This window comes from Schistocerca nitens, chromosome 1, assembly GCF_023898315.1.
Source record: "Schistocerca nitens isolate TAMUIC-IGC-003100 chromosome 1, iqSchNite1.1, whole genome shotgun sequence".
Taxonomy (NCBI): Eukaryota; Metazoa; Arthropoda; class Insecta; order Orthoptera; family Acrididae; genus Schistocerca; species Schistocerca nitens.
In genome coordinates, this window is record NC_064614.1 from 38391317 (window position 1) to 38417542 (window position 26226).

General features: G+C 41.1%; 2 protein-coding genes across 2 annotated transcripts in view; both read right to left on the reverse strand.

Annotated features, from left to right (window-relative positions):
* LOC126240759 (serine/threonine-protein phosphatase 6 regulatory ankyrin repeat subunit B-like) overlaps positions 1-22687 on the reverse strand; it is a 381053-nt gene extending 358366 nt beyond the window's left edge. Inside the window, exons 1-4 of the mRNA XM_049947949.1 lie at positions 22588-22687; positions 20146-20233; positions 18935-19129; positions 17382-17681 (exon numbers count right to left, since the gene is read on the reverse strand). Coding sequence (XP_049803906.1) covers positions 17382-17681; positions 18935-19129; positions 20146-20208 — 558 coding nt within the window. The 5' untranslated portion in view covers positions 20209-20233; positions 22588-22687. The remainder of the gene's footprint in view (positions 1-17381; positions 17682-18934; positions 19130-20145; positions 20234-22587) is intronic.
* Positions 1-26226, reverse strand: part of LOC126240775 (serine/threonine-protein phosphatase 6 regulatory ankyrin repeat subunit C-like) — an 881520-nt gene that overhangs the window by 781897 nt on the left and 73397 nt on the right. The window lies entirely within an intron of this gene.

The window sequence follows — 26226 nt, forward strand, 5'->3', positions numbered from 1 at the left end:
GTGGACATTCAGAGCATTGTAGGAGGACTGGTTTGTACAACATGCTCAGCTCTGGACTCACTTCACTGCACATGGTATTCAAGTTATGGATACAAAATTACATTTTTTGCAAAAAAAAAAAAAAAAAAAAAAAAAAAGGCATTGTAGTGTACAGGTGGGCATGTGAACTTTTTCCCACTGCCTACCCTGAAACTCTTTGCTTGATTGTTGCATTAGATAAATACTCTGATGAACAAGTGATCACGATTACTGCTTTTTACAAGTTTTTCCGGTTATGTAGACAACCTCATCAAACTCACCAACAGTGAGTAGGTGATTTACAAGGTCTGACCAGACATTGCAAGTTTATATGTGGATGGGGTAGATATTACAATGGCACCACAGTCCAAGACACTATCACCCAGAATGGGCCTGACTCTAGAATTAGAGAAAAATTACTTAAGTACCTAGACCCAAGTTTGAAGCAAGTATTACAATTAATCAAGTCACAGGACTCTTATGATAGTGCTGTGGTAGACTTTGATTCTCCTGACATTTCTGTAATAGGGTTGACAACAAACAGGCTGTGTGCCCACTTCACACACTGCATCATTCCAAATCAGAGCCAGGACAGTGCCTTATACAACAACAGCAGCGACCTAGGCAGATGGCACTCAGTGTTAAATCTTGCCCTCAGTGCTTCATGTCATACAAGTGACAGACATGTTCCTGCCATGTGCAGAGTGTTTCCATTATGGCATGCATGGATGTGTGCACTGTTTTTACAAAATCAAAAGTCTCACAAGCGATCTGTTTCCTATTCAAAGTGTCAGTCCATGAATGGCAATGTTGTACTTTCAAAGCCATCTAGTGCTAGTCATAGTGCAAAGTCGTTGTCAGAATCAGTGTCAAAGAAGTCTTTGAATGCTTCTCCAATTCAGCAACACGCAAACCAACTTTCTGTCACTTTACAGACTGCTAATCACAACATGCACATACATTTAGATACAAGAACTTCAGTGGCAATTTTGAACAGATGCATATATGAACTCACAGGAAAGCCTAAATTGTACAAGTCACAGGCAACACTTTCAGCTTATAATGACCTTGATATCCCAGTTCTTGGTGTTTGAAGTCTGTATGTCAATTTTTGCAATGTTACAAAGACAGTTTCATTCACAGTGTTCTGTTCAAAGAACAGTCAAAACATCTTTGGTATTCAAGTTATGGATACAAAATTACATTTTTTGTAAAAAAAAAAAAAAAGAAAAGAAAAAAGGCGTTGTAGTGTACAGGTGGGCATGTGAACTTTTTCCCACTGCCTACCCTTTTCATCTTCTTGGGTTGCAAATTCAGGACAATGTGTTTTCTGTGAATTCCTCAGTGTCCCAGGATAGTGCTTCAAAATTTGTGAAGACTTTAGTAAACTTTTTCAGGATGGCCTAGGCAAAGCAAGTAATTTTGAGGCTCACGTTACACAACAGAGAAAAATGCACACTCTCAGTTTTATAAGGCACAGCCCACCCCTCAGGCAATAACAGATCAAGTGTCACAACAATTGTTAAACTGGCAGGATCACTCAATAGCAGCTAGTCACTGCGTATCTCCTCTTGTAGCCATCAGGAAACCAGCTGGTGGATTAAGACTGTGTACTGATTTGTAAACTGATTTTAATTCAATGTTGAATCCCCAAACAGTGATTGATTCATTTCTGTTACCATGGCCTGATGGATATATTAGGAGCAGATTCCTTCTTCTTCAAAATATACTTACAGGATCCCCATTTTCAAATTTCACTGGATGAGCACTCAATGAATTTTTTTGTGGTGAACACCCACATGGGGTTAACCAAGATTTACACTTGCTATTCAGTAGTGCTTCAGTGCCTGCAATTTTTCAGCACTGTCTTGAACAACTGACTGCTACAGTGCCTTTATGCATGAACTGTTTGATGATATTATGGTCTTGGATCATACTCCCAAGGCACGTCTTTCTACTCCAGAAGTTTGTTTCAAGTTCTTTCTGCTGCTGGTCTCAAGTGAAACATAGACAAGTATTCTTTTTTTTCAGACTGATATACAATATTTAGAAAACAAAAGACCTGGAGGTCCCCCATACAAGAGATCGGCGAATATCAGATTGACCACATTGCCATCTCCTATTTCGTACAGAAAGAGATCCATGATGTCCAAGTCCGCAGAGGGGCGAACATTGACTCAGACCACTACTTAACACGCATTAAAGTGAAATTCACCCCAAAAAAATTCTATCCGAAGAAAACACACATGATGAAATTTGACACACGAACAATCAAAGAAACCAATCTGAAGGAGGAGTGGGAAAAGGAACCAGCTGACTCTTGGGAAAAATTTCGAACAAAAATTACAAAGAAGGCAAAAGAACTGATCCCATTGAAAAAGAACACAAAACACCCCTGGTGGGACTCTGGATGTGAAAAAGCGCTGGAAGAAAGAAAGAAAGCCTTTCTGAAGTATAACAGTAAAAAATCCCCAGAAAATCTAGATCACTTCCACAACACCAGAAGACAAGTGGCAAAAACAATCAGACAAGTCAAGATGAAGTACCTCAAGGAACAGTGTGAGTCTATTGAAGAAAATTTCCGTAACTATAATGTACGAGACTTCTATAAGACCTTTGCTGGGAGAATCAATGGATACGGCTCACGAAATCTATGTTTCAGAAAACCAGATGGAAAACTAGCGCTCACAAATCGGGAAAATTGTGAGGAGCTGGCGAGATACTTTTCCGGACTCCTCAATTGCCCTGAACCTTCTTCAAGATTCCCTCAAGAAACTGCTGTCTACACAAATCCAGAATCCCCACCACCTACACTAGAGGAGATCCAAAGACATATTCATAGACTGAAAAACAATAAGGCATCCGGAGAAGACAATATCACGGCAGAACTACCTAAAAATCTTGGACCAAATTCCCTCAAAGAACTCACTCAAATCATCACAGACATTTGGCAGACAGAAAAACTACCAGAAGATTGGAAATGCGCCCTAATTCATCCACTGCATAAAAAGGGAGACATGGCAGATATAAACAACTATCGAGGAATCTCCCTTCTCCAAGTCACTTATAAAATCCTCTCAGCTTGTCTTCTTCAACGAACACAAGAACAACTCGAACACAGTATTTGTGAATACCAAGCTGGCTTTCGCCCTCACCGATCCTGTGCAGAACAAATTTTCAATTTGAAGACAACACTAAAATACAAAGCAGTCAGAAACAGTCCGATCATTTGTTCCTTTGTTGATTTCGCAAAGGCTTATGATTCAATCGATAGGCAATCTCTCTTTCTTATCCTTGAGGAGCTAGGACTCGATCCGAAAACCTTAAACCTTATCAAAGAAACGCTCACAAACACAACTTCTAAGATAAAATTCCTGGGTGAAATATCAGAGCCCTTCCTGATCAAAACCGGCATCAGACAAGGTGACGGCTTGTCTCCACTCCTCTTCAACCTTGTCTTAGACAAAGTCATCCGAGAATGGGAAAAAGAACTGAAGAATCAAAATTACTGGAAGCCTATACAACTAGGAAGATCGAAATATGGTATTAAAATTTCATGCTTGGCATTTGCAGATGACGTGGCCATTCAAGCAGAAAATGAGACCACAGCAATTAAACACATAGACATTCTCAAAGAATGCGCCGAAAAAGTTGGGCTACAAATTTCCTTCCAAAAAACCAAATTCATCTGCTCAAAATTTGAAACTCAAAAACTGACTACAAAATATGGACAAATTGAGAGAGTTCCATTCTTTAAATACTTAGGCGAGGTCCTAGAACCCACAGGGGGAGAGAAAACTGCACAAAAAGTTTGACTGCAAAAACTGAAAAGAGCATACTGGAAAACCCACAACATCTACAATAAAAAGTGTCTCTCCATTCACTCAAAAATACGACACTACAATACAGTAATCAAGCCCGAAGCACTATATGCCAGCGAAACACTCACACTCCATAGAAAAGGCGACCTGGAAGGCATCCTGAAAGAGGAACGCAAAATTATCAGAAAGATTCTTGGCCCAAAAAGAACTGAAGATGGATACAGGTTACAGTCTCGGAAAACTACAGAAAAATTATCTAACCTCACCGCAAACATCCGGAAAAAAAGACTAAAATTTTACGGTCATATCCACAGACTCCCAACACCCAGACTCTCCCACAAAATTTTAATATACATTGAAAAATTGAAAACCATACTCTGGATAAAAGAAACCAAAACAGATCTAGCAAATGCACAAATAAATTCTTCAGAAGTTATAAACAGAAATGTATACAGGCAAAAAATCAATAGTTGGAAAGTACAACCCGAGAATGAAGTTTGCAAGAGACAGGGGACAAAATGGACAGAGGAAAGAAAGAGAATTCATGGGGAAAGAATGAGAGAAGTTTGGAGAATTAAAAAATTGAATTGGAAAAGCTTTGCGTGATCCGTATGGGTCCAATCGCACATAATAATAATAATAATATTTAGGACATATCATCAATGTTCAGGGCATCCACCCTTCACAGTCTCATTTAACTGCAATTTGTGATCTCCCAGCATCTCGTAACATAAGTGAACTTCAATCTGTACTAGAGAAACTCGTTTACTACAATTATTTCATTCTGAATACATTGCGGGTTACTACTCCACTGCACAGATTACTCAGGAAAATGTCCTATTTTTGTGGTCATGGGAGTATCAAACTGCTTTTAGTGACTGAAGGAAGCTTTGTTGAGCAATCATTGTTTAATCCTTTTGGACCCCATGAGACCAGTCATTCTAGTGGTCAACACTTCCTCGTACAAAATTTGGGCAGTATATTCACAAACAGTTGGATCTATGAACAGACAAACTGCTTTTCCATCAAAGCTCTTGACTAAGGCTCGCTGCAATCATTCTCAGATAGAGAAGGAAGCTCTTGCCATTATGTACAGTGAGATGAAATTCCACGAGTATTTTTATGGAAGGAAGTTTTACATAGGGACAGACCACAAGCCACTGACATCATTATTCAGACCTTCCAAGCCAACACCACCATGCACTAAGCTGAAGCTGTCATGGTGGTCTTTGATTTTGTCAGATTATCAGTATAAAATCATGTATGGACTGAAAACCAAACATTCTGGTGCAGATACACTCCCTCATCTACCAGTTAGCAACAATACAGTGTTCACTGCAACTGAAGACTCGTTTCCATATTGATGTGCAGGACTGAAAACTGTCAATGGAGCCCCAATCACTCATCCTCATATAGCTCAGGTGATGGCTGCAGTTCTCAGACTACAAGTTTTGCTGCAATAAATCCACACTTGTTGGCCGCATTCAGCCAAAGCTGTTTGCAATCCAGTGATTCACAGATACTTTGTACTTTGGCATAGTTTGTCTGTACAACAGTGTCCTTCTGATTCACTCAGATAGTGATCAATTGTGTGTGATAGTTCCAGAGTCTCTCCAGAAGGAAGTCATTCATCTTTTGCATCAAGGTGATTGGGGCATAGTGTGTACACAGCAGCTCACCTGATGCCATGGTATGTGGGTAGAGAGGGACTCACAGATTTGAATAGTTAACGTCTCATTGTCATGCATGTGTGAAGCACCCGGCTGCTCCGTCTCAAAGGTTCTTCAATTGGTCTAAGCCCAGCATCCCTGGGCAGAGACTACACACTGCCGTTGCAGATCATTTCAGAACATCCGATCATCAACTTCTGTGGGTGCTTATAGGAAATTCCCATTTGTGACACAAATGCAATCAACCACAATGGGTAACACTATCAAAACTCTCACATCAGTTTTTTGTGTTGGAGGTCTCCCATAAGTGGCACTCACACACAACAGACACAGTTTTTCTGGGCAGACTTCAAGCAATTTTGTAATGCCTATGACATTCAACACATTACAAGTTTTCCATTCCACCCACAATCAAACAGCGAAGTAGATCATTTTGTGAGAACTTTCAAGCAGCAAATGGACACACCGTGTGCCTCCCACATCTGCTCCTCATACCATTCCCAGCCATGCTACTGTAAGTTGTCAGCAGAACTGTCACATGGATGTCTACACAGAGCAAAGCTGCAACAATGCAGCAGTCACCCCTTCTTCTGCAGCACATTAAATTTAATGTCAATGATAATGTCTTTTTCTGAATCTTTACAGAAGCAGACACTGTGAATGCAGCATCATTCAATTCTTGGGAGGTTCTGTTTATCTTATACAGGGTTCATTCAGGCTGCACAGGTAACATCAGAATCAGCTCTTCTCCTGTTGGCTGCTTAATCCTGCCACAGATTTCCCAGTTTCAGAGCTGGAGCCCTTGTCTCTCTTAGGTTCTCCACTGCTGGTGCAGGACGGGGGCCACATGGACATCGATTCCCCTTGGGGCCAAAGAAAGAGACGACAAGGACATTGACACCCACTGTTGACGAGATTCCAGAGTCAGCAGCCCTTGAATGCCTCAGAGGACCCATCAGTCATTGTTGCAACATCATCAACTGCAGAAGATGTGCACCCTATGACCGGTTTCTCAGTTGGTGTTCCCAGTCAATCACAAGGCTAATGCCAGGGTGCAGGCAGGAGCATGCCCCATCAACCACAGTTCCAGCTCCTGCCTCCTCAGCGACATCTATCTCCAGACCAGAGGCCCCCCCCCCCCCCTCCCGCCATCTGCTGCTGTACATGCAAAGCCAGTACACAATAACGATGAGGAGGTTTTGGGTGTGGGTGGGAATGTGGTGTCATTTGCTACAGACACCGTGCCAGGCATGTGTCTATTCACCAAGAGTTCTGAAGCTGGAATGGATTTTATGAGTAGTGCTACCAGAGGCAGCTTTATAGCAATCCTGGCTATCAACCAATGGTTGCCTTTTGGACATGCCCTCCTTGGCTGGCACAGGCAATGTCCCCGTCAAACTGAATAGGAGGCTGCCACAAGCTATCATCAGCCCCCTTTGTTATCAGAACAATATGAAATGTTGCTTTTTTGAATAATTAATAGAATATTCCGCAATGTATTAATTAAGCCTAATACATTAAGAATAAATATTCTCCCTGTAAATAAATCTGCAAAATGAGGTCACAATTTAATGAAGGGAATGTATTTTTATTTTTGTCTCTTGTTACATATACACATAGTTGCAGGTAACGGGTCATCTGCTTGTTTGTAGTAGGCAACAAATTATGAAAACATAACTTTAGTTCTCATTTGACTTTTTTAATCACTTTCCCTTATCCTGTAATTTAAATGAGCCATACAAAAATATCTTCCATAATAAATTTATCAAACTTCTTGACTTCATATAACTAATGCTGAAAATGAGTTTTTTCGCTGACAAAATACTCAGTCCTCATTTCCATATTTCACAGTTTTAGTGCCATAGTGATACTTTCTCATTACATAGAGTTACTTTTGACAACATAAAAATGCTTTCATGGAAACACTCGGAAAAACTTCCTAACTACTACTTATACTCGGCAAATACTTAAAACTAAAAGATTATTATTGCTTCTGGTGTCAAACCAATGCCAGCAGTTTCATCACCTTCCAATGATATAATTTCATCAACAAGTCAAAATTTTCTATGCACCATTTTACCATTTTGGAAGCATTGCCACCAGCAAAAGCAAATAAATTTTGTGGCAATGCTTCTGAAATGGTAAAATGGTGCATAAAAAATTTTTACTTGTTGATGAAATTATATATTCCACCAACCAGCATCAGATTGCCACCAGGCCGATGAAAATGTTGACCGACGGCATTGTTTAGAGGCCAGTGACCGACCTAAAAATTATGCATTTTGCTTAATTACATTGCCCACATACTGGTAGAAAAGAGTGGTAAAAGAGATCTCATGGATGCTGAAATAAAAGTATTATAAAGTAATAGCCAATTGAATACTAGTAGCGTTCGGCTGCAGCCACCAAACAATTCACCGGCAACTCTCCTTCGCTGTAGCCTGAAAAATTTCTAAAATGTAGCATAATAATTTGATATGTGGAATTAATGAAAAAGGAAAGTACAGTCTTAATTAAAACACAGCTTTTGAAATTAAATTAGCATAATTATTTGCCAATCATTACAGAGCGACACATTTGTGAAACAAGAGAGAGAGAGAGAGCGCTCACAGCTCAAACAAATTATGGCGACTGTCTTCAACTTGCTCTACAGTTTCAATATATTGACATTTCTCTAGAAAGTTCTATAGCTGAACAGAAAAAAAATACATTGCTTTCATTAAATCGTGGCCTTTTCTCCTTACTTTGCAGATTTATTTACAGGGAGAAAATTTATTCTTGATGTATTTTAAGCTTAGTTAAAAGATTTGGTCATATTCTATTAATTATTCAAAAAATCAATAATTCAAATACCTGCCTGTACACAGCCCTCTGTATCAGTTACTACAGCATAATGGAGTCAGCTGCAAACAGTGGCACTCTCTGGAACTGTGCTTTGAATTTGACTGCATTGTATTTGGCAACTCATTGAGTTAAGTAAACTTTTCTTATATATAACTATTGATGTGTCTCTCATTTCTGCTGTCTGCCTTTAAAACCCATGCATCACTAAAGGATCCGACATAGTTGAAAACAGAACAGGAAAAGAAGAGGTATGAGTCACGAGAGGCCTGTAGGTCAACAACTACAGGGAAAATTAGGCCCAGAGACAATACCAGATCACAAGTTTTGTGTAACCAAGTGCTCATCTTAACCAAGTAACAGAAAATGTATGATCAATATGAAAGAATTTCAGCAAAAGAGCTCAAGTGTTGGTATTTGGGAGAGCTGGAAATAGCCTGGTTAAAAATGAAAAACACAGTATTAAGGGTGGAATGGATAAAACAGGAACAGCTATTGAACACACAAGAGTGAGGTGTGTGAAGGTTCTGCGGTGCCACGAAAAGCTCTGGGTTAACTCTGCTGTAAAGTGAATAACATAGATGTGGGGAGGCTCCTTCAGATGGATACAAAATCTCATATTGATGCTGTTCCAGTAGCTGCTACAGGAAGACAGGGATACACTTCTCAAGGCTTTCACCTGAAAAGGAGGGGAGAGGAAAAGTTAGCAGATCTACACTCCTGGAAATGGAAAAAAGAACACTTTGACACCGGTGTGTCAGACCCACCATACTTGCTCCGAACACTGCGAGAGGGCTGTACAAGCAATGATCACACGCACGGCACAGCGGACACACCAGGAACCGCGGTGTTGGCCGTCGAATGGCGCTAGCTGCGCAGCATTTGTGCACCACCGCCGTCAGTGTCAGCCAGTTTGCCGTGGCATACGGAGCTCCATCGCAGTCTTTAACACCGGTAGCATGCCGCGACAGCATGGACGTGAACCGTATGTGCAGTTGACGGACTTTGAGCGAGGGCGTATAGTGGGCATGCGGGAGGCCGGGTGGACGTACCGCCGAATTGCTCAACACGTGGGGCGTGAGGTCTCCACAGTACATCGATGTTGTCGCCAGTGGTCGGCGGAAGGTGCACGTGCCCGTCGACCTGGGACCGGACCGCAGCGACGCACGGATGCACGCCAAGACCGTAGGATCCTACGCAGTGCCGTAGGGGACCGCACCGCCACTTCCCAGCAAATTAGGGACACTGTTGCTCCTGGGGTATCGGCGAGGACCATTCGCAACCGTCTCCATGAAGCTGGGCTACGGTCCCGCACACCGTTAGGCCGTCTTCCGCTCACGTCCCAACATCGTGCAGCCCGCCTCCAGTGGTGGCGCGACAGGCGTGAATGGAGGGACGAATGGAGACGTGTCGTCTTCAGCGATGAGAGTCGCTTCTGCCTCGGTGCCAATGATGGTCGTATGCGTGTTTGGCGCCGTGCAGGTGAGCGCCACAATCAGGACTGCATATGACCGAGGCACACAGGGCCAACACCCGGCATCATGGTGTGGGGAGCGATCTCCTACACTGGCCGTACACCACTGGTGATCGTCGAGGGGACACTGAATAGTGCACGGTACATCCAAACCGTCATCGAACCCATCGTTCTACCATTCCTAGACCGGCAAGGGAACTTGCTGTTCCAACAGGACAATGCATGTCCGCATGTATCCCGTGCCACCCAACGTGCTCTAGAAGGTGTAAGTCAACTACCCTGGCCAGCAAGATCTCTGGATCTGTCCCCCATTGAGCATGTTTGGGACTGGATGAAGCGTCATCTCACGCGGTCTGCACGTCCAGCACGAACGCTGGTCCAACTGAGGCGCCAGGTGGAAATGGCATGGCAAGCCGTTCCACAGGACTACATCCAGCATCTCTACGATCGTCTCCATGGGAGAATAGCAGCCTGCATTGCTGCGAAAGGTGGATATACACTGTACTAGTGCCGACATTGTGCATGCTCTGTTGCCTGTGTCTATGTGCCTGTGGTTCTGTCAGTGTGATCATGTGATGTATCTGACCCCAGGAATGTGTCAATAAAGTTTTCCCTTCCTGGGACAATGAATTCACGGTGTTCTTATTTCAATTTCCAGGAGTGTATTAGTACAAAGTACAAGCACCTTCCCTTGGGGGATTCCCATTTGAGTTCCTGAAGCATCTCCATGTTATATTGTATTGTATTGTATTGTATGGAACTGGGGCCCTAGAAACGACAGAGGCTTCGTCCCTGCCCTAGCTCATAGCCACCCAGCAACAGGCTACAGCAGTCCACTCACCCCACCGCCACCCCACACCGAACCCAGGGTTATGGTGGGGTTTGGCCCCCAGTGGACCCCCCCCCCCGGGCACATCTCGCACCAGATGAGTGTAACCCCAATGTTTGCATGGTAGAGTGATTATGGTGTATGCATATGTGGAGAAAGTGTTTGCGCAGAAATCACCACCATAGTTTAACTGAGGCGGAATAAGGGGAACCAGCCCGCATATGCCGAGGCAGACGGAAAACCACCTTAAAAACCATCCACAGACTGGCCGGCACACCGGACCTCAGCACTAATCTGCTGGGTGGATTCGTGCCTGGGACCAGCATGTCTACTCGCCCGGAAAGCAGTGCGTTAAACTGCACAGCTAACCGGATGGGCACCTCCATGTTACTTGGGTATTGTCTGAACCTGCTGGTAACAAATCTAGCAGCCCACTTCTGAATTGCGTCAATGTCTTCCTTTAATCCAACTAGATCTGGATTATAAACACTCAAACTATACTCAAGAATAGGTAGCATTAGTGGCCTATATGTGTTCTCCTTTACATATGAACCCTGCTTTCCCAAAATTCTCCCAATAAACCAAAGAGGACTATTTGCCTATCCTACCACAATCTTCACATGCTCGTTCTATTTCAAATTGCTTTGCAATGTTATGCCCAGATATCTAAATGACATGAATGTGCCAATGAGGACACCACTGACACTGTATCAGAAAAATATGGAATCTGACTGTTGCCCTCCATCCACAGTTCACAGTATATCATTTGAGAAAAGATGGTGGTGGTGGTTAGTGTTTAACGTCCCGTCGACAACGAGGTCATTAGAGACGGAGCTCATGCGGGGGTTAGGGAAGGATTGGGAAGGAAATCGGCCGTGCCCTTTCAAAGGAACCATCCCGGCATTTGCCTGAAGCGATTTAGGGAAATCACGGAAAACCTAAATCAGGATGGCTGGAGACGGGATTGAACCGTCGTCCTCCCAAATGCGAGTCCAGTGTGCTAACCACTGCGCCACCTCGCTCGGTTTTGAGAAAAGAGCAAGTTGAGTTTCACACATGATATTTTCTAAAACCATGCTGATTCGTGTACAGTAGCTTTTCGGTCTCAAGGAAATTTATTATATTACAACAGAGAACTTGCTCAAAAGTTCTGCAGCAAATCAGTTAAAACTGCACTAAGCCTGCACTACAGGCAGCAGGGATGGGAGCCAGTTTGCTGCTTCCAGTGCATCTCCTCACTAGTTCATCAGTATCGTTTACTGAGCTGGTGCCCTTTGTCATTGACCCTGGTGTCTATATGGCCTCCCTTCCTTCACCAGTCCTGTCTACCAGGTGCCCAGGATAGTAGTCCAAATCCCCTTCGTCCATATACATGGGTTCCAGTTGATCAGCAACTCGTTGCATCTTTGGCTGCCACCACAGACACCATGGACATCTCAGTGGCTACAGCATCATAGATGATGATGCCTGGCCCTTCCACCCAGCAAGGGAGCAGAAGTGCAGTAACCCGGTGGCACTACATCTACCAGAAGTGTAAGTCGGGTCACTATGGCAAGTGTAGTGTGTGCCAGTATTCAAACAACAAACCACACAGTGACCAAGGCAACTGCTAGGGACAGCCCGATTACAGCAATCACCCAGTCTGACGTGTGTGCACAGCTGTGCCTGCCAGGAATTTATATGTGCATACTACAGCCTCTGAGACCTCAGCTGTCAAATGTCTTCCAGTTGTGTGATTATTCTCTGTTTTCACATATTTTTGTTGTCACTCTGTGACCCAATAAAACTTATTTATTTAAGATTGTCTGTTTCCTTGTGTTTCTAGTAAGAGCAGTAGAACGTAAGTTAAGAAAGATAATAGCAATAACAATGAATTATTACATAAAAGCTGCTGGGAACAACTAAATTTTATTATTATAAGCACGAAATACAAGGTGTACAACTTTGCTTCTGCTGTTTTTTCCCCAACATTTGAGACTTTAATGAAACAAGGTGTGGGTTCCTGGTATCATGTCCTAGTTCGTGAACCACGGGCAACGTATGAGTGGCCAAGTAAGTGGTCCTGACAACCAGGATACCAGTTACTTTGGAATAAAGCTGGGCATCTCGGACATATTCCGAGTCGTGGCCACATTTGTGCTCAGACGGCAAAGACTACCAAATCCACCGGTTAGTCCCTCAACCGTTAGGGGTAAAACTCAATGGGACCCGGGGCAAGTAAGGCTAGCAACCTGCTTCCCTGGTACTATAAATATGATGCTGGCAACAATCAGAGCAAAATGCCTCGGACCTTTGGAGGTGACGGAGTCCCACCTCTAATTGACAAACCAGGGACTCCTAAGATATGACTCGGCAAACGAATGGTAACGAGATGGGGAGCTATTAATATCAATGGGGGCTACTCTGGGAAGAAGGTAGAGCTGGCAGAGGCTGCAGGTAAGATGGGGTTGGACATTTTAGCTGTTAGTGACATTCGGGTAAGGGGTGAGAAAGAAGAGGAAGTGGGAGAATACAAGGTCTACCTGTCAGGAGTCAAAGCAGGAATAGCACAATGGGGTGTAGGGCTTTTCATCAGGAAAGAAATGGAACCCAGCATAGTTGCAATAAGGTATGTAAACGAACGACTGATGTGGATAGATTTAACAGTGTCTAGCTAGAAAATTAGGATTCGTCAGTATATTCGCATTGTGAAGGGACAGATCAAGATAAGATGGATAGTTTTTATGACGCACTCAGTGATGTAGTTGTTAGAGTAAAGGACAAGGACAGCGTTCTGCTCATGGGAGATTTTAATGCCAGGATTGGAAATCGAACAGAAGGGTATGAAAAGGTTATGGGTAAATTTGGAGAGGATATGGAGGCTAACAGGAACAGGAAACAACTCTTGGATTTCTGTGCCAGTATGGACTTAGTAATCACAAACTCCTTTTTCAAACATAAGAACATTCACCGGTATACTTGGGAAGGCAGGGGGAACCAGATCTGTCATTGACTATATAATAACAGATCAGGAATTCAGGAAGGCTGTGAGGGACACACGTGTATTCAGGGGATTCTTTGATGACACTGATCACTATTAAATCTGCAGTGAAATTGGTATTGTGAGGCCGAAAGTGCAAGAGGTCAGGTCCATGTGTAGGAGGATAAGAGTGGAGAAACTTCAGGATAAGGAAATCAGGCACAAGTACATAACAGTGATCTCAGAAAGGTACCAGTTAGTTGAATGTAGTCAATTGCAGTCACTGGAAAAGGAATGGACAAGGTACAGGGACACAGTACTAGAAGTGGCCGAAGAATGTCTTGGAACAGTAGTGTGTAAAGGTAGGATGAAGCAAACAGCTTGGTGGAATGACACAGTCAAGGCAGCCTGTAAAAGGAAAAAGAAGGCATATCAAAAATGGCTACATACTAGAACTCACGTAGACAGAGAAAGTTATGTTGAAGAAAGAAACAAAGCCAAACAGATAATTACAGCATCCAAGAAGAAATCTTGGGAAGACTTTGGAAACAGGTTGGAGACTATGGGTCAAGCTGCTGGAAAACCATTCTGGAGTGTAATTAGCAGTCTTCAAAAGGGAGGTAAGAAGGAAATGACAAGTATTTTGGACAGGTCAGGAAAACTGCTGGTGAATCCTGTTGATGCCTTGGGCAGATGGAGGGAATATTTTGAAGAGTTGCTCAATGTAGGTGACAATACGATCAGTAATGTTTCAGATTTCTATGTACTATGGGACAGGAATGATGATGGAAATAGGATCACGTTTGAGGAAGTGGAGAAAATGGTCAATAGATTGCAGTGCAATAAAGCGGCTGGGTGGATGAAATTAAGTCGGAACTCATCAAAGACAGTGGAATGTCAGGTCTTAAATGGCTACACAGGATAATTGAAATGGCGTGGGAGTCGGGACAGGTTCCATCAGACTGGACGAAAGCAGTAATCACACCAATCTTTAAACATGGAAACAGAAAAGATTGCAACAACTACAGAGGTATCTCTTTGATCAGCGTTGTGGGTAAAATCTTCTCAGGTATTGTTGAAAGGAAAGTGCGAGTATTAGTTGAGGACAAATTGGATGAAAATCAGTGTGGGTTTAGACCTCTTAGAGGTTGTCACGACCAGATCTTTAGCTTACGGCAAATAATGGAGAAGTGTTACGAGTGGAACAGGGAATTGTATCTATGTTTTATAGATCTAGAAAAGGCATATGACCGGGCTCCTAGGAGGAAGTTATTGTCTGTTCTACGTGATTATGGAATAGGAGGCAAACTTTTGCAAGCAATTAAAGGTCTTTACATAGATAGTCAGGCAGCAGTTAGAGTTGACGGTAAATTGAGTCCATGGTTCAGAGTAGTTTCAGGGGTAAGACAAGGCTGCAACCTGTATCCACTGTTGTTCATATTATTTATGGATCATATGTTGAAAACAATAGACTGTCTGGGTGAGATTAAGATAGGTGAACACAAAATAAGCAGTCTCGCATATGTGGATGACTTAGTTGTGATGGCAGATTCTACTGAAAGTTTGCAAAGTAATATTTCAGAGCTAGATCAGAAATTTAAGGACTATGGTATGAAGATTAGCATCTCCAAAACAAAAGTAATGCCAGTGGGAAAGAGATATAAACGGATTGAGTGCCAAATAGGAGGAACAAAGTTAGAACAGGTGGACGGTTTCAAGTACTTACAATGCATATTCTCACAGGATGGCAACATAGTGAAAGAACTGGAAGCGAGGTGTAGCAAAGCTAATGCAGTGAGCGCTCAGCTACGATCTACTCTCTTCTGCAAGAAGGAAGTCAGTACCAAGACTAAGTTATCTGTGCACCGTTCAATCTTTCGACCAACTTTGTTGTATGGGAGCGAAAGCTGGGTGGATTCAGGTTACCTTATCAATAAGGTTGAGGTTACAGATATGAAAGTAGCTAGGATGATTGCAGGTACTAGTAGATGGGAACAATGGCAGGAGGGTGTGCACAATGAGGAAATCAAAGAAAAACTGGGAATGAACTCTATAGATGTAGCAGTCAGGGCGAACAGGCTTAGATGGTGGGGTCATGTTACATGTATGGGAGAAGCAAGGTTACCCAAGAGACTCATGGGTTCAGCAGTAGAGGGTAGGAGGAGTCAGGGTAGACCAAGGAGAAGGTACCTGGATTCGGTTAAGAATGATTTGGAAGTAATAGGCTTAACATCGGAAGAGGCAACAATGTTAGCATTGAATAGGGGTTCATGGAGGAATTTTATAAGGGGGACTATGCTCCAGACTGAACGCTGAAAGGCATAATCAGTCTTAAATGATGATGATGATGAATGAAACAAATTGGTTACACATGTATCATTCAAAGTATTTTCCATCGCTGGCCACTACTTTCTCCCATCTTTTGGGCAGTGTACAAATCCCGTGTCGAAAAAATTTCTCACCTTTTGAAGCAATCCATGAATCGATCCACTTTGTGACTTCTTCATGAGATCAGCCAGGCCATGTGCCATTGATCTAAACAGGTGATAGTCAGAGGGAGAAATGTCTGGAGAATACAGTGAATGGGGTAGGACTTCCCATTTTAATGTTTCCACTGTGCCGGTCTATGATGTTAAAAATCACCGTTCTTGAAGCGTTGAAACCACTCACGGCATGGTCTTTCACTAATAGCATCCTTACCATATGTACCTGAGAGCATTCAATGAGGCTCAGCTGCTGTTTTCTTCATACTGAAATAAAACAGTAACACCTAGCGTAAATCATGAGAATTAGGCTTGTAAACTGACGTTTTCAATCAAGAACAACTTTAGGATGCAGACACAAATCAACTAATGTTTTAATGAGGTTATGTTGACCAAGGTCCAAGCTAACTGCCTGATGTCTGCAATCTGTTTCTTTTGACCACTACTTGCCCTTGTTGCCACCTATCAGCAAACAGCGGACGCAAAGTTGTACACCTTGTATTTTTATATGATCTTTTTTGTCAGACGTCTGGCATTTTGTAAGACATACGACTGAGTCATGTATCACTGTAATCTGACTAAACTAAGTGACTCTAGAAAATTTCTACACCAACATTAATGAACTTTTTCATTTAAAAAAAATATGTGTTGTATTTGTACTGACGTATGTGTTGTTAGTTCTTATCCTGTATCAATTGTATAATTTTGTGTAATAAGTTAAGCAATGGAACAAATAAATAATGAAATTAAATTAAGTTGACAATAATCTATTAGGGGCTTTTCAACAGGTATAATTATTCCAATTGAAAAGCTATTTGTTATTCTACAATTATTAAATTCAGCTAATATAACACTGATGAATTTATTGATAAGATGAAACTTGTAGCCTAAACATAGACAAACTAATCATGAAGTTGTATTTCATATATTTTCACTCCCTGTTGTTTTATGGAACTACATTCTTGGTAATTCTGTTCAATCAGATGAAGCACTGATGTAATTAAAAAAAAAAAAAGACTGGACAGAAATATTCATAATATTATGGGGATATGAAAAGGAGGAAAGAGACATATTCAAAATAACTGATAGGTTAGGAAAATTACACAAACTGATCAAATTACAGAAAACCATAAAAGAACACCTAAGGTTTCACAGGACCATTTGATGGGATAAAAAAAGGGTGAGAGCTCACTAAAAGGTGTCTGACAGTTCATGAAGAAAATAATGTAAAACTCAACACCCAGTTAACAAAAAATAGATTCTTATATATTATCATAACTGTGTACCTCACTTCTTGGGAAGTCTGCCGTCAACATCAGTGGTGTCTGTCCATTCTTGTCTTGGCAGTCAACAGGCCACCAGCCCCCTTGTAGGATGTATTCCACCATCTTTGGACATGAAAACTGAGCTGCATGGTGAAGCACAGTTCTGCCTCGGATATCCACTATATCCATTGGAATTCCAGACTGCTGGAGGAATTGGAAAGTCTCCACTGACTCAGTGCGAGCAGAAAGGTGCAGTGCTGTCTCACCCACTGCAGTTCTGGCTAAGAGGTTGGCACCAGCTGAGACCAGGTACTTCACAGCCTTAATGACAAGAATTGTGCTGAAGAGTGTTATTACAACACCTGGGAATAATTCTAAAAGATATTCTCATAATTGTCTGAATAAAGGCAGAAATATTGTGGAAGATGAAACATAACAAGGTAAAATCACTCCACATGCTATTATTCTCTACCTGTCAAATAACTATTTTTTTTTTCTTTTGTGTCATTGTATTGGTACATAACACATACATAGTGTGCACTCAAAACTGCTAAATTTTTATTTACAAGATTTTTACATAAATTTATTATTCATGTCACAACATTTAATCTGCTGATTGCAACACTGTTGTTAATTTTCACTGAAAACTTGTTAGTGGAAAGAAATCAGTAATATAGTCATTATAACAGCATGCTATACAAAACTCTGTGAGCTAATCAGTAGTTCTGTGAGAATTGACAGTACTCATTAGAAAGTTCTCAACCAGTCTTTCTGGTAACCTCTTTCAGTTTTCCAAAAACTAACTTGAGAGATATTTGTGACTAAAGAACAGCCACACCATTTATTTTTCTGACTGAACCCTTATGCTTAATTCCAGTATTCACATTATACTGTCATATACATTGTCTGCCATTGTGTACAGCAGACTGTCTTCAACTGCCCAAGACTGTGGTCATGTGTGTGTGAGTTGAATTTATTTGTGTGTGTGTGTGTGTGTGTGTGTTTTGACCATTTTTGATGAAGGGCTTGTTGGCCAAAAACTCAGGGGGGGGGGGGGGGGGCACTCGGAAGCTATGTAAAGAGAGATCCTTATATTTCATGGGCCTTCCTTTACATGGTTTCCAAGCAACTTGTTCTTCCCCCCCTCCCCATCCTGCTCCCCAAATTCCACAATTATTTCTTTCATTCTTCCCACAATCATTCTTCCCACAAAAAGGTATCCATGCTTCCAAATACTACAAATTTGATTATAAGTGTTTCTGCAATCTCTGTTAGAAATTTTATAGCATTCCTCCACCATCGTGATCATTAATATGCTAAAAGATTCAATCCCTTTACTCACTGCTGTTGCAGGTAAAATAAAAAACTTACTGCCAGGCTCTAGACCTTGAGGAGTGTTTCCCTCATAAATTTCACATTGTTGAAGGTAAGCACTGGCCAGCTCATCCGTCTTTTTGTAAAAGGAAACAAGATAAAAACAGTTTGAAAGGTTTTTGGGTGCAGCATCAGGTGCTGTTGTGCAAAATAAGTAATTTTAACTCATAATGGTATTTATGAGTATGACTGGAACTCACATCTAGGTTTCCACTTGATGATGCTCTCAAAAGAGGTGTGTAGCCACATTTATCACAGGCTTCTATTGGAACGTGAACATCTTCCAATAAATATCTGAGAATTTCCACATTTTTTGCTGCATGTAATATGATGGGGCGGCCATTGCAGTCCTTCGTATTTGGATCAGCACCCTCTGATATCAGTTCTTTCAGTGCCTACAGACAGAAAACAGACAGACTGAAGTGTTCATAATATTAATTGTATGTAGTAATCTAGTAACACAAAAAGAAAAGTTTCAGTGTGAAATATTTCAAACGAACTATCAGTAAGGGCTAATGGGGAACACATCTTAAAAATAGGTGAATTTTCATTAAAGCATGGAATTTATTCAAACCTGCTATAGTCTATAAACTTTGAATGATTTGCTGAATGAGATTAAACTGGTAATTCTCAATTGTTCTTGTGCTTTTCTAGTTCTCTTTATGACATCATGAACAGTGAGTAGAAATGTAAGCCTACTTGTAACGTAGAGCATTTCCCTTGTGGAACATTTGCACCATCAAGAATAGTTAATACAGTAACCCCAACTGTAACACTCACGAGGAGCAGAAAAATGTCATAATCACATTACTTACCAAAGAAAGAAAATTAATTCTGTAGGAAAAGACAGATTGCTATTTACTGTAAAGAAGATATGTCAAGTTGCAGACAGGCACAATTAAAAGACACTCACATAAAGCTTTTGGCCACAGCCTTCACAGTAAAAGACACACACACACACACACACACAATATACAAACAAGTACTCCTCACGCACACATGACTGCAAATCCAGCATCTCAGCCCAGAATGCCCGATATGCTGGAGTTGGCCATTTGTGTGTGTGTGTGTGTGTGTGTGTGTGTGTGTGTGTGTGTGTGTGTGTGTGTGTGTGTGTGTGCGCGCGTGCGTTTTTCTTTTACTGACAACGGCTGTGGCCCAAAGCTTTATGTGAGTGTCTTATTTGTGCCTGTCTGCAACTGGATGTGTCTTCTTTATGGTAAGTAGCAATCTGCTTTTCATACATTGTTGATATTCTTACCTGGAGTTGCCACTGAATGAAAGAAAATTGCAATATATATAAAACTTTTTTCAAAGCCTTTAGTTCAGAGCATCCAATGAAACCTCAAATTACATTAATACTTAATTTTTTGCATAATATATAAAAAGATAAGAAGTTGTAATTACTTACTTTAATGTCTCCTAGATGCATTGCAGTCAGCATAGCCCGGTCACTTTTTTCTTCTTGATTCATTTTATCTGTTTTCAAAGTGAAGCCCCTAAATTAAAAAGAAGGGTGGAATCTGTCAAACATATGTTCTATAAATTGGATAAATAATAAATCTACTTACCAAGCAACAGCAGAACACATACAAAAAAGACTGCTGTGGTTGGCAAGCTTTTGGAGCCAGTGGCCCCTTCTTCAGGCAGAAGGGTCGAAAGGGAAGGAAGAAGGGTGAAGGAAAAGGGCTGGAAAGGTCTAAGAAAAGGGGTAGATTTTGGGAAGGTCACAGAACCACGGGTCATGGGAGGCTTACTGTATAGGATTTCCTTCTCTTGCCATATGGAAAGTCTCCCCTGACCCACGGTTCTGGGGGTGACTTACGTGTGTGTTCTGCCACCGCTTGGTGATTAGATTTGTTATTTATCCAGTTAAATAATTTTATCAATAATTTGTTGTTTTCATTGTTATATGTTCTATAAAAACACACAGACACACTCTGTACAATAGATTTGTGCATGAATATGTACCTCATGTAAGAATGTCTAAAATACAAACTCTAACTTTTTTAAAGATTATTATACTCTGTTATTACAGTGTAATGATGTATTATAACATTATAAAGTATGGAAACTCAAAATCTGTCAAAGATGAAAACTATATAGAAATTGTCAAATTAGATCAACCATCTAACTTGCAAGTAAGTCAGAATCTCTGCATCTTATCACAGTCTCATATAATGGCCAATTGGCTTTTGATACTCATTTACTCTCTTGAGAGACTGGTCCCCAATACACACCACAGAAACATGAAATTCTAACAATAAACCATGTAAATACACCTAAAAGATTCAAACAATAAAACCAAGGAACCATGCCTAAAATACTATATGTGTCAAGTTAAAAGTGTGTGGTGGACCAGAATTTGAAATGAGTTTCCTGCCTTCTGTGGGCAGTACATTACCAGTGATGTGTAATAATTGTAATGTGTAATCCCTGCTGATGAAATGCAGGGCGCTGGATTAAAAATCCAGTGCGGCACATTCTTTTTACCTGTCACATAAAATCAGTGAAACATACAATCTGATTAAAGTAAAATGATATTTAAAACAGAGTATGTATGGTGTGCAAACTACTGATAAAGATGGAATTCCTACCCTAAGGTTAAGATAATGTTGGGTGGTCAGGGTAGACATTGAAAAACAGAAACAACAGTTAAGTGCACAACAAGCCATGAACTTTCAGGTGCAAATTCTGAACCATGAAGTAATACCAGGAAAACGGATAACAATGATCGAAACTCTATCACTCAGGCTGTCAATGTTTTCTTTGCTGTATATCAACCAAAATATCTTACTTAATTTGCCAGTTAGGTTCATACCAGTATATGTCCTTTTCTTTAAAGAAACAAACTTCTATGTATAAAACAGCTTCAAACTTCTGATTATTTCACCCATGTTTTAATGCGTTAAGAATTTGACATTAAACATGAAAGTGAGAAAAATTTAGAAAAGATTTGATATTATGTTTAACATCTGTAGGAAGCTACTAAGTGCTCTCATTCCGTTTTAAGCAAAAGGTAGTTTTTCACACATCTCAATGTTTATTATGTCATATCTCCCAGACTGTGTATTGTGTGATTATATAATATCACAGATACATTTAGCAGTATATCTGGATCCTGTATGAAAAATGTGTTGCAAATAGAGTTAGTAGTACAGGAGTAATAAATCCAATCATCATGCCTCGTGCAACAGTTTTGCTGCACCAACAGTGAAAATATAGTAGACGATAAACTTTTTTTCTTTCATCATTTTGTGGGAGGTATCATGAAGGAAAAAATTTGTAAAGGTTTGAAACTGTGTGCAAATTATTGCAAGTCATTAAATGATCTCATTCTCAAATACTGCAAGAATATGATCTAGGTATTTTCATGCGAAGTGACACTGCCTCAAGACATATAAACATTTTCTAAGTATAATACTTGCTTATTGTATTAAACCCTTAACATAAGATTATACATTTTAATCTTTTAAATCTGATCCATGAATCATGAACCAAGATGGCCATTTAGTAATACAGATCTTATCAATATGAAACATATGGAATAATAATTGGGACTATGTACTGTAACTGCTAAAACGGCTTCTGATACCAAATGTAACAGTTGTGATACTAAATGTGGCACTTCTGTCACTAAATGTAACTGGGTTTTCTCTTTTGATGCAAGTCAATTGTCAGGATGAGCATTCTAAAGCATTCTGTCAGGGTGAAAATATTAAATAAATTAACTTTTCTCTCTTAACAACATGTGGGCAGGGTGGGTTCTTCCTTGGCTCGGGTATGAGGTCGAATGAAACATCATTTTTACATAAGATAACTTTTATTGAAGATTTGTACAACTGTATCTTACGGGATGTTCTGGTTCGGAGAGCGGCAGCTGTGTCGTTTGTGAAGTCTTCTGCTGCGGCAGCGGCGGCGGCGGCGGCGGCGGCGGCGTCTGATTACGCGTAGCGGTGTGTATCTCGTGTCGCTGTCTCGCTCAGTTGACTGGAGAAGCGCAGCGCGAGGTGGCCCGTTTAATTATTGCGAGCGAAATCGTGCATCGGATGATACCTTGGGTGTCGCGTCCCAGTGTTTCTCTTCTCTAAGCGGCCGTGTGTGTTCTGCGTCGGCCAGCGGAGCGGCGCGGCGGGGGAAGGCCAGTGTGGCGGACTCGAACCACGGACTCCTGCTTGCCAGTCTTCGGCTGTCAGGTCTTCATCCCAGCTCACAGGTGACTACTGACGTGAGGCCGTCTCCTTCCCGTCCTCACGAGTCACCCGGGTACGTAAAAATCAGACTTCAAATACCTTTTAACTTCTGTCTTCTGGCGCTGCGGCTACTGCTTGCTATTCCTCTTCTTACATGACGGTCTTCAGCACCGAAACTGAATGAAAACTACTGCTACGCTTCTTCGTCTTCTTCGTCTCTCGTCTCCGTCTCCGTCTTCGACTCCGTCTTCATCTGTCTTCATCTGACTTCCTCTGACTTCATCTGTCTGGCCCACTGCGTCTCGCGTATTTATTCACTTCAGTTTACTGGAGGTGAACGACTTCACGGTCATTGCCTCGTCTGTCACGTTGAAAAGCTTCTCGAAGAATCTTCTTAACGTCGGTCGTTGGCTCTTGGGATGTAGGCGAGGGCCTTTGCTCACATACGACAACTGAGAAACACGTGAGCCGGTCGGGCGATGCCCTGACGGCTGAATCGACAGCGCCCGCTTATGTGGAAGTTGCTGACTTCACGGTCATTGTGTCCTCTGTTCCGCCGTTCGGCCCGCTGTTTGCGAGTATGTAACTCTCTAAACTAAACCAAGTTTTTCATTTATATTCTAATTTCTAGTTCACTTTGATTTCACTAATTTATTTACTTAAGTAGCACTCAACATTCCTCCACCCTTCGGAGAAATTCACCCTCGAATTTACCACTCAACATTCCTCCACCCTTCACACGGCAAAAGCACTAACATAAGCAATGAAAACTCTCGACTTAGAAGATTACACACGCTTCACATTAAATATGTTGAAAAACACTTTATCACTTTACAAAAGCACTGTACGGTCATGAATCACATAGTTCACACATAAATGGTTATAATAAGTGTAACAAATCTTTATGACAATGAATGAACAAAAATAGATTATTCACTTAGAAAGTAACATAGCAACACCTGTTTAATCTACCCTATATGAATGCAAGAATATTTACTCTACAGTATTGTTTACTTTAACATAAGACTGTTTAGTAAAGAGTGAATTACAATAACAAAATTAATACACTAATGCTCAAGAGTAACCACTGAAGTACACCAGTTAAGAGTGTGGTATCCAGTTAACAGGGATTTGATCAAGTGGTATATTCTTATTTGGCTTCTTTTTTCGTCTTAGATAAAAGAAAACTGTACAAAGTAGAAACACCAACACAAAGGTTCCAGATATACCCGTTCCTAGCATTATAATTTTAGTTTTGTGTTCACCTTTTCTTTTTAAAACATGTTGCATCATAACATTGGCATCAATTTTGCCTTGCTGTGAGTTTATGAACGTATCTAATGACTTCAGAAGGGAACTGTCAAGGGAGTCATTGAGGTAGGACAGGTTTTGTGTAGGAAATGCTTGCATGGCGTTTTCTGAAAAAAGCAAACAACATGGTTATGAACCTACCAATCTCGTAAAAACAAAAACAAAGAAATGAAGGAATACATTGTTAACTACAAGATCTACATGTTTCTACGTTCAACTTTTTTTTTCTTAAAAAAGAAACCATTATCATTTATTAATTATTTACATATGTATACTATCCACAGTCTACTGAGATTCCACTAGGACATTCGCACTCTTGATCGAAGATTGTATGGTGCCATGTCTGTATGTTGTGCTGGCGTGGCCACTCTTTTTCCTTTACGGGAACTTCCTCCACCCTTCGGAAAAGCAGACACTATTGTTGAAGGAATTACATCTGGAGCGCCCTTAAAAGGTTTTAAACGACTTGCATGGACAATAGTAGTTCGGGTGGGCAGTTGCAGTTTGACGTTGACTGGTGACGTGATCTCAATAATTTGATAAGGACCTCTGTAGTTTGTTACAAATTTCTTCGTTTTTCCTCTCGCAATATAAGGAGTTGAAAGCATAACCCACTGAGCGATTTTGTAATTTGGATATTTACCTTGGGCATTACCTAATCTTTCCTGTCGTTCCAAAGCCTTTGTATTAGAGTTTTGAACCTTTTTCCATACATCCTTCATCATTCGACTGAAATCTCTTACTGTTTCTCCGACTTTTCCGTTTTTCTGTCTGATTACATCAAAAGGGGATGGCATTTTTCTGCCATAGACCACTTCATAAGGTGACATGCCAGTTGCTTCATGCGTTTTGGCGTTGTATACCGACACGATTATTGGTAAATACGTATCCCAATTAGAATGTTGTTCGTTAATATAATAACTAAGCATCTTGCCAATTGTCCGATGAACTCTTTCTGTGCGCCCGTTGCACTGAGGGTGTAACGGAGTTGTGCGTAATTTACGTATTTTTAGTAAGTGGCAAAGCTGTTTCATTAGTTCAGACATAAAATTAGATCCCTGATCTGTGATAATAGCTTCAGGTACGCCAAATTTAAGTATCCAGTTGTTAACTAAAGCTTGGGCAACTGTATTTGCTTGCTGATCTGGGAGACTCACCATAGCTAGATAGCGTGAAAAGTGATCTATAATTGTAAGAACATACTTATTACCAGCAGGTGTTTTATGAAATGGCCCGTAGAGATCGATTCCGCAGATTTGAAATGGACATGAAGCTTCGGGGAGCCTCTGTAAGGGTATTTTTGAACGAGAAAGTTCTGCTCGTTGTGCGCACGCAATGCAATTACGAACGTACTGCGCAACATCCTGCTTTCTGGTTTGCCACCAAAATCGCTCTGCTACACGTCTTTCGGTTGTCCGCTGTCCACCGTGTCCTGCAAGGATATGGTCGTGGGCCTCTGCCATTATTTCTTGTCTAAGGTGTTGGGGAACAACAATTCGCGGTCCAAGTTTTGTTTTACGGCATAATACACCATCTTCAAAGCAAAATTGTTTTTGAGTTGCGTATTTTTTGCATTCTGTATCCTCATCTTGTGCCTTTCTCCAGTCCTCAGTATCTCGGCCTGTTGCTTCCAAAAGTGCTATTTTCCGACTTAGGCAATCTGCATTCGTGTGTTTTTTGCCTGGTTTATGGATAACTTCGAAATCCATTTCGGAAAGACATAGGGCCCAACGCGTGAGACGACTAGATGGATCCTTTAATCCAAGCAACCATTTTAAAGCTGCGTGGTCTGTAATGACCTTGAATTTCCTACCGTACAAGTAGCATTTAAAGTATTTGATACCATAAATAACACTTAACAATTCTTTCTCCGTTGTGGAATAATTTCTTTCTGCCGTTGTTAGTTGTCTCGAAGTGTAGGCTATGGGGTGTTCCGCGCCATTAATATTCTGACTCAAAACAACTCCTACTGAATGACCACTTGCGTC